The sequence below is a fragment of the Lipophrys pholis genome, assembly GCF_963383615.2.
Source record: "Lipophrys pholis genome assembly, chromosome: 17".
NCBI classification, from domain to species: Eukaryota; Metazoa; Chordata; class Actinopteri; order Blenniiformes; family Blenniidae; genus Lipophrys; species Lipophrys pholis.
Window position 1 is genome coordinate 128246 of NC_137643.1, and position 9255 is coordinate 137500.

A 9255-nucleotide genomic window follows, 5' to 3' on the forward strand; every position below is an offset into this window, starting at 1 on the left:
CTGGAGGCTACAGAGCCTGTTACTGCTCATCCCCCCCCCCCCCTCCTGCTCATCCAGTTGTAAACAAACATGGCGGCCACGTAGTGGTACGACCCCTAGCGGTACGACCCGTAGTGGTACGGCCCGTAGCGGTACGACCGGTAGCGGTACGACCCGTAGCGGTACGACCGGTAGCGGTACGACCATTAGCGGTACGACCCGTAGCGGTACGGCCCGTAGCGGTACGACCCGTAGCGGTACGGCCCGTAGCGGTACGGCCCGTAGCGGTACGGCCCGTAGCGGTACGACCCGTAGCGGTACGGCCCGTAGCGGTACGACCCGTAGCGGTACGGCCCATAGCGGTACGACCCGTAGCGGTACGACCCCTAGCGGTACGACCCCTAGCGGTACGACCCGTAGCGGTACGACCCGTAGCGGTACGACCCGTAGCGGTACGACCCGTAGCGGTACGACCCGTAGCGGTACGACCCGTAGTGGTACGACCCGTAGCGGTACGACCCGTAGTGGTACGACCCGTAGCGGTACGACCCGTAGTGGTACGACCCGTGGTTCATATTCTAGTTTTCTCCTCCAGATCAGTAGTTTACTAGTTGAGACTCTCCCTGATATCATCCGGTTCCTCATCAGTCCACTAGGATGTCAGGTTCTCTCCATTTTCTTCACCTTTATAGTGTTCTGTTCTCTGCACACGTCTGTGTCGTTTCATTACAAAACCAAGCAACAGCGCCCTCCAGTGGCCCGGCAGACTAACTACATCGTTGTCTCTGTCTGCTGCTGCAGTGGAAACGCTAGTTTTTAGCGGATTAGGTGTTGTCAGGTGAAACGTTGTCGTGTAAACAGGGCCTTAAAAAGTGTCTCGGTTTGTTGACTTCACCTAATTATCATATGAATTGTCCAATTACTTACATTATTTAAGTTTTGGACAAAAGATCGAAGCTGTTTTATTTTGCAGTGTGAGGAGAACAATTCCCCTCAAGCCGGGATGTTCTCTCATTAATGTGGAAATGCTAACAACTACTTTTGTTTTGTAATTTCTTGCATGATGGGAGTCCATTCTTCAGGCTGTTGAACCGTCTTGCCATCACAATCCCGAAAATATGCAAATCTGAACACTCACAGGCACAATGGCACGCACCCCTCACCTTGTCATTGAATAAATGGAACACAGCCACGTCCACTGACTGCGCTCCATCCTGTCACACACTTTCCTTTCCTTTCTTTTTCCCAATCAAGCACATCATCCCGCTGCCTTGCAGCTCTCTGCTGGGAGCCGGTGGCATTTCCACGTAACAGCTGATTCACACAACGCAGCTCGTGTGGAGGTGAGAGGAAGGCTGCAGATTGAAGCCAGGTCAGGATTTACTGGGCGCGCGCGCGCATAGATCAGCATATAAATAAAGACATAAATGAACTAAAAAGGTGTATAAGTATGTAGCTCGGGGCTGTGCAGGTCTGCAGCCGGCCCTACCTGTGGAGCAGAAACAGGTGACACGGCAGACACTCACCAGCTGATCTCAGTGCAGTGCAGACACCCAGACAGAAAATAAGAATAATAAAAAAATAATCAGAATTCAAAAAATAATCAGAATAAATCAAAACAAGTCCGCGGGAGGAACGATCCGCTTGCTGCCATCTTCTAAAAGGGAGGAGAGGTGCGCAGAGTCGGAGCGTCCGTCCCCCTCAGAGCCGCCGGAGCCGCGGCATCAAGCGGACTGAGCGCGAGAGGGACACCACGCGAACACCGGAGCGCCTCGCACCCGGACCGGAAGAAGCAACGCGGCCGGAGGCTTTCAGAGTAAGAGCTGAGAGAAAACGTCACAGGGACTTTTCCAGAAAATACCGAGTGACACAGCGATGAGAGTCAAAGAACTGTGAGGCGTTTTATTCTGCATTCAACAAAAAGCGGCTGTATGACAGTTTCAGACAAACAGAAGAAATCCGTAACGTTTTTTAAAATATGGTTTTATTTTGAAGATGAACAGATAACAGCAACGGACAAATAAATAAATAGATAAATAAATAAATAAATAGCTGAAGAAAATTGCGAAAGTCGTTCCTATTCACGAAGCTGGAGACCCACACCTATTTATGAACTACAGACCAATCTCAATATTACCACAGTTCTCTAAAATATTAGAAAAAATATTTATAAATAGATTTGATAGTTTTTGTACAAAAAAATTAATAATTAACAGATAGGTAGTGTGGTTTCAGGAATAATCGATCTACAGCACAAGAGGCCGTGATCGGGCCGGCCGTGATCGGGCCGACCCCGACGGGCGAGTTCCCGACCAACACTGCTTGCAGCTTTAATTCAATATTATCATATGTACATGTCATGTACAGAGGCGCCGTAACAGGGTAGGCTACACAGTTTCTCCTAGGGCCCCCAGCTGAAGGGGCCCCCGAGGGACGGCTGAACGGGGTTATGAACGGTTGTGTAATCATGCAGGATGTGACACCATAACGGGACATTTTCAAAAACGTTTCCTGATTGCTGCAGAAGAACTGATTGGAAATGGCTGCTCGCTGGAAGAACAGCGGTCGTCACGGACCAATGAGCAGACGGCAGTGTTGAAGCTCCTCCCCCTCATATCCGGCACATTGTGCCTGGTAGCCCAAGTGGAGGGGTAGCGAGAAATGGTTACCAATGGTACCGGTTGGTAACGGTTCTGAGTCGGTGGAAACTCACAACAACCGGTTCCGACCTGACCCGTACCGGCACCAAGGGGCTCTGTGGAAACGGGACTATAGACAGGTCAGGAACCTCTTTAATGCAACCTCACTACAACCCTGCACCAACTTGCAGTCCTTGTTGTCAAACACACCGAAGAAATGAGGTGGACAAATCCCTCAGGGCACAGGAAAAGAAAAAACAAGAAGAGGATGAAAAGAAAAAACAAGAAGAGGAGGAAAAGAAAAAACAAGAAGAGGATGAAAAGAAAAAACAAGAAGAGGATGAAAAGAAAAAACAAGAAGAGGATGAAAAGAAAAAACAAGAAGAGGATGAAAAGAAAAAACAAGAAGAGGATGAAAAGAAAAAACAAGAAGAGGAGGAAAAGAAAAAACAAGAAGAGGAGGAAAAGAAAAAACATGATCGTGGTTAAGCTGTGTGTGTTACATTAATAAAACCTTAGTCCCAGTTTGTCCCAGTTTGTCCCAGTTAGTCCCAGTTTGTCCCAGTTAGTCCCAGTTAGTCCCAGTTTGTCCCAGTTTGTCCCAGTTTGTCCCAGTTAGTCCCAGTTAGTCCCAGTTAGTCCCAGTTTGTCCCAGTTTGTCCCAGTTAGTCCCAGTTAGTCCCAGTTAGTCCCAGTTTGTCCCAGTTAGTCCCAGTTTGTCCCAGTTTGTCCCAGTTAGTCCCAGTTTGTCCCAGTTAGTCCCAGTTAGTCCCAGTTTGTCCCAGTTTGTCCCAGTTTGTCCCAGTTAGTCCCAGTTTGTCCCAGTTAGTCCCAGACACCATCATCACCAGAAAAGTTATCGGCACAATTAAGTCTGTGTAAAGCGAATTCAGCCATTTTCTTCTAAACACATTCATAAAGTGTGTATATATGTATATATTAATCAGTCAAATTTGACAGTTTGGTTAACAACACACTTCTTTAGTATGACAAACTTAGAGCACATATTTATTCTTTCTTTACACCAATCTTAACAGCTTTCGTTTAAGGAGTAGTCCAGCATTGCTTACTCAGTATGTCAGAAGTCTTGTTGCCGATGGCTGTGTACATACATTCAGAGCCACACAATAAGTTAGTAGTTTGCTGCCAATGATATTTTCTCCCAGAATAAAGTATTTTTTGTCAAATGCTAAAACTGATACCAGCATCAATCCAGCTGTCAGTTTATGTGTGTGTGTGTGTGTGTGTGTGTGTGTGTTTATTTTGGAAATATAAACACAAATGGGGTACAAAATTATTAATTGTTGAGCTGAGAAGGGGTATGAGTTTCATCCTCTTCCTTTTTGGACATGGTTGGGACATCAATTCAATTCAATTCAATTCAATTCAATAAATAAATAAATAAATAAATAAATAAATAAATAAATAAATAAATAAATAAATAAATAAATAAATAAATAAATAGCAAGATAAAATAATAAAAAAAAATACAATCATAGTGTGGAATAAAATATGACTACATACAAAACAGAGGAACAAATCTATTTAGGAAATGCAATCGAACCAGGAAACTTCTCACGGGTGAGAAAAGTGCAAACCACTACAACAATGTCCTGCCCTGACATGTGGACTGAAGATGCAATTTAGGAGGGTGAGAGCACATTTTTAATCAATTTAATCCAAATACAGCAGATTATTTTAATCCTCTTACACTGTTTAATATATACAGAATGAAAAATAGCTGATATGATATTAATTAATCATTGATTAACTTTGATTAATGTCAAGCATGACAAGTATATTTTGTTAATTTTATTGATTCTCGTGAAAAAGCATTAACATCCCTCATTTGACATAATCAGAAAAGCAAGCATAACAGCTGATGGTCAAATTTGAGCTTTGTTGAAATATTTCCATTGATTTGATCAAATCTAGATGGACACGCTGAAGCAGAATAACTTCTGTAGAGTAGAATTTCTTCCACTAAATGTAAAATATTCAAATCATTGTAGGTTTTGGGGCAGTTAAGGAAAAGTAATCTGATTAAGAATAATATTTAGGGTGATTTTATTCCTTTAAAATCAAGTTTCATATTACAGGTTGTTCAATTCCTGAATTTAAATCAAAAACAGCCATCATTGGGTTACGTCCAAGTTTCTACTCTCTAATACATTATCTGTAGTTACCCAAAGCTCAGTGCAAATGATGTGACTTCATTTCTGACATTAGGGTTTAATGATGTATCACTTCACATATCTTGAAATACATTTTTAATATACATGAATGGTCTGTTAATGGTGAATCACTTGGGTTATAAGCCAGAAATATTAAACACAGTTTAAATAGATATTCATGTTTTATTCTATTTCATTAATCTGTGAACAATTCACTGACTGAGACCACATGAGGCGTTTGCATGTACATAGTCGTATTGACAAGATGAAAGGACATCAAAGTGGCCAGATTCTCCTTGGAGGCTTGAAAAGTTCAATGCCTCGCAACCAAAACAATAAATGGTCATAACTCAGAGATTGTGCCTTAAACTTCACACGCTGTCTCCTCTTTCTTGTCATGATCTACTTCCCTCATTATTTTAATGACAAATCAATAATTATACAGGCAGTTGGACTTAACAGACAGCTTGTGACCTGTCCCTTTGAACTAATTCTGGGTGTCTTAGATGTTCATCATTTTATTTTTATGAGTCATTTGTGAACTAGTTCTGGCTGTCAAATACACATCCAGATTATGGCCTATTAAAACTTCTATTTTTGACTAGTTCTGGCTGTCAGATAGACGTCCAGATTATGGCCTGGACGGACGGACGTTTCTTGGATGTCTATGGACGTTGCTTGCTCAATGGGATGTAGTTCTTGTAATACTCCACAGCCTCCAGATTGAAACAGGAATTATAAAAAACCATGAATGATATAAAGGCTAATGAGTGGGTGGCTGCAATGGGGCTGCAAAGGTTATTATATTAGTTATAATACATGATAATACAAGGGCCAGAGCAGAATCCATCTGCTGCAGAGAATCAGGTCCTTTGGACTGCAGGGGGCGCTCCTGAGGACCTTTTATGACTCAGTGGTGGCATCAGCCATCTTCTATAGAGTGGTCTGCTGGAGCAGCAGCACTCCGGCTGCAGACAGGAACCAACTGAACCAACTGGTGAGGAAGGCCAGCTCTGTCCTGGGCTGCCCCCCCTGGACCCTGTGGAGGTGGTGGGAGACAGGAGGATGTTGAAGAAGCTTTCATCCCTGATGGAGACCGTCTCCCCCCCCCTACATGGTACCGTCACATCACTGGGCAGCTCCGTCAGTGACAGGCTTCTCCACCCGCGGTGTCTGAAGGAGAGACTCCGCCGGTCCTTCCTCCCTGCTGCAGTCAGACTCTTCAACCAAGCCTGCTCCCAGGAGACCACTGCACACCACCACCGGACAATATCACTCCACTGCAACTGGGCAAGAAGTAGTGCTATAACTATAATAATCTATAAGAACGGATTTACTATGTAAAATACATCCACCCCCATATTCTGTACATGTCCACACTTATAGGCACCGTGTGTATATTCTTTTATCATATTGTATTTTTATCTGCTTTTTTAGTTCCTGCTGTGTACTTCTTTCTCTTTACTATCCTGTTGTACCACTGCACATTTCTCCACATGTGAGATAAATAAACGGATATCTTATCTTATCTTATCTTATCTTATCTTATCTTATCTTATCTTATCTTATCTTATCTTATCTTATCTTATCCAGAAAACTATTCAGTAAGAGAGAGAGAAAACAGATGTAAAGCAGAGTTGGAAAAAGACCAAACATTCTCCTGGTGAACAGAAAATATGAATACAAACCAGAGGACCTTTGAAATATTGATAAAGGTTGGCCTTTGTAGACATTCTCTTGCTCTTCAAGCCCAAATATAAAACATTTCACTTAAATAGAGCAATAGATGGAGGATGTGATTAGTGATCTGAATGTATGTGTGAGAAAAGGTCCACAATTCCAGTGAGGGAAGAAATGTAGAGACTTTTCTTTAATTAAGCAATCTAATCAACCCCAATTTAACTAATATAACAATAGTAAGACAAAAAAGATTTGAAGAATTCAGATCTAATGTTCTCAACAAGGACTCAACAATCTGAAAACAAACACAGTTTGAGGCAAAGCTAGAACTGAATATTCACAATTAGTATATTTACTGGCAACCAACCACACGAGGCTGCTTCATTTCTATGTGAAGCAGCCAGAGTTTGTTTTCCAGCCCTGTGCTCAGGGGAGCTTTTGTTTCATAATCTATGCTGGTAAAGCAGCCAGTGTACCAGAAACATGACATTTACATATGAAGTGACCCACATAACACAGGTTTCAGAGTTTGATGGATCCTTTATACTGCACAGGAATTAAATACATGATCTAACATAAAGGTACACTTAAAGTCTTAATATTTATGGGGGAAAAATTCAGATATAGAAATATAGAAATAGGATTATTCATCTTTTTGAGCACTTTCATTCAAACGGTGAGAGGATTATACCAATGTCTTCTTTGTGAGGGGGGGGGGGGGGGGGTCAAGCCTTATCTGTCTGTTCAGATGGTCGTAAAAGCTGTTGTTTATCTTTTCTTCGATAAAATTCAACAGGCTGGCGTCCTAAAAATACATGGATAATGAACAAAATCATTTGTGTGCTGTCTCAGTGTCCCTGTAGAAAAGATAGAAACCCCCACAAGAGGAACGTTGTTTATAGTGGTTACATCCACCTAAAGAAGAGCCAGATATACCAGCTTGGAGTTTCTGTGGTCTGGGTTGCAAAGTTGGTGAAAATAATCTCATTGATAACAGTAGAATATTAAAATTACAATGAAATATTGCAGAAAATATATTCCATTGACAAATATATGTGCCATTATATTACAAACAAAGTAAAAAATCTCCACTTTCAAGAAAACTCTGTATCCTCTTACTGGTATTAGTTACTTTATCTGGAAATCACATATTGATAGTCAATTTCTGACTCTGTAGATCATTATTATTCAAAAAATAATAATAATTCAATTAACCTACAAAACATGCACTGGACCAAACAATGTTCAAAGAGGATTATGAATAAATAAAGAACAAATAAAGAAAAAAGAAGTGAGAATCACATCAAAATCAACACCATACATGTTATATTCATTCATTTTCTCCCTCTTATCCGTTTCCGGGTCGCGGGGGTGACAGTGTGAGCACCGTCACCCAGATCACAATGCACCATTTAAGAACCTTCCTGCAGGTGGAGAGCCCACGGGAAGGTGGCGCCCGGTGTGGGACACGAGCCCTCTACCCTGAGATTGTGAGTCTCATGCTCTACCAACTGAGCTAGCCGGGGGACCTGTGTTATATTTATCGTTAAACCTAATTTGCAAATGAGGAATTGGCCCAATGTCAGTTAAGAATGAACCGTCAGCATTTCCTGTGTAAGTGTAGATGCGTCTCTTCAGGCCTAGACTTGTCAGGTGGTATCGCACCGTGTCTGTTCAGCTGCACTGCTCAGTGATTAGAATCAGACCTGGACAGGAACACACTCGGCAAAGCCTACAAGTCCACACTGAGGGCAACAAAAACACTATTTATTGCTGATTTATTCTGTCACTATGCCAAAGAGCGACAAAACCCATCAATCCAACGTCTGGGTAGACAATATCATATCACACATCCACTCTGTTATGCCCATTCAGATCTAAGGACACATGTATGAATCTAAATATGCACACATAACCCAATCAAGTTACACACATAGTACTTAAAACACAAGAGATTTCGCTACTTGAACAGCTTCGTACAAACACAAAAGCCCCTGATAGTATTATATACCCCATCAACCAGCAGATAATGACGCTCTCTTTAGGTAAACGCAGGCATTCTGGGAATGCTACGACAATAAATGGCTCAAATCTCAGAGGGATTAGATTTATTCAGCCTATTAAGTCATAAATTAACAGGGTTTCATGTGGATATGTATTTTGCTCTCAGGGGAAATTAAAATTGGAAGTGGTATGAGCTTCTTTGTTACTCACACCTTCACCAAGTCCCCCAAAGGTCAGACGCAGACAGATGGAGACTCGGGCCCCGTGTTGCTGGAAACTCAATGCCTGACCTGAACTGTCAGAGCTGCTTTCTTACCGTGTCTTACTTTTACCACTCCTGTTTAACTCTCACGCTGTCACACAACAGCACTTTACAGTGTCTTCATGTCTTTTAATCTTTCAGTTGACGGATGTATCTAATGATGGCTATCAACTGGTTGCACGTTGAACAAGCAGTGAATGAATGTGATAACACAGGACTCTGAACAGGTCCATCTGGTCCTCACTAGGACCTCTCCTATCACTGCCCACATGTCCTGATGCTCTGACAGCCAGACTCAGTGAAGCCATGGCCGAGGTGGAGAGTCTGAGAAGAGAGGAGAGGAATGAAGAGATGGAGAACGGAGGGCAAAGAGCACAGTGGGGGGTCTTCTGGAGGAACTGAGAGGGAAACATCTAATAACTGAAGAGCTGGAAGAGAATATGTCATATAATATGGAATAATAGATAAATGTGTCACAATAAATAAATATGTAATAGGTAAATATCTAACTAGTATT

General features: G+C 42.2%; 1 protein-coding gene across 1 annotated transcript in view; it reads right to left on the minus strand.

Moving 5' to 3' along the window:
• The window catches only part of pkib (protein kinase (cAMP-dependent, catalytic) inhibitor beta), a 38708-nt gene extending 36994 nt beyond the window's left edge, over positions 1-1714 (minus strand). The window contains exons 1-2 of the mRNA XM_080485197.1: positions 1506-1714; positions 1143-1334 (exon numbers count right to left, since the gene is read on the minus strand). Of these exons, the coding sequence (XP_080341323.1) occupies positions 1143-1192 (50 nt within the window). The 5' untranslated portion in view covers positions 1193-1334; positions 1506-1714. The remainder of the gene's footprint in view (positions 1-1142; positions 1335-1505) is intronic.
• Between the last annotated feature and the right edge of the window lie 7541 nt (positions 1715-9255).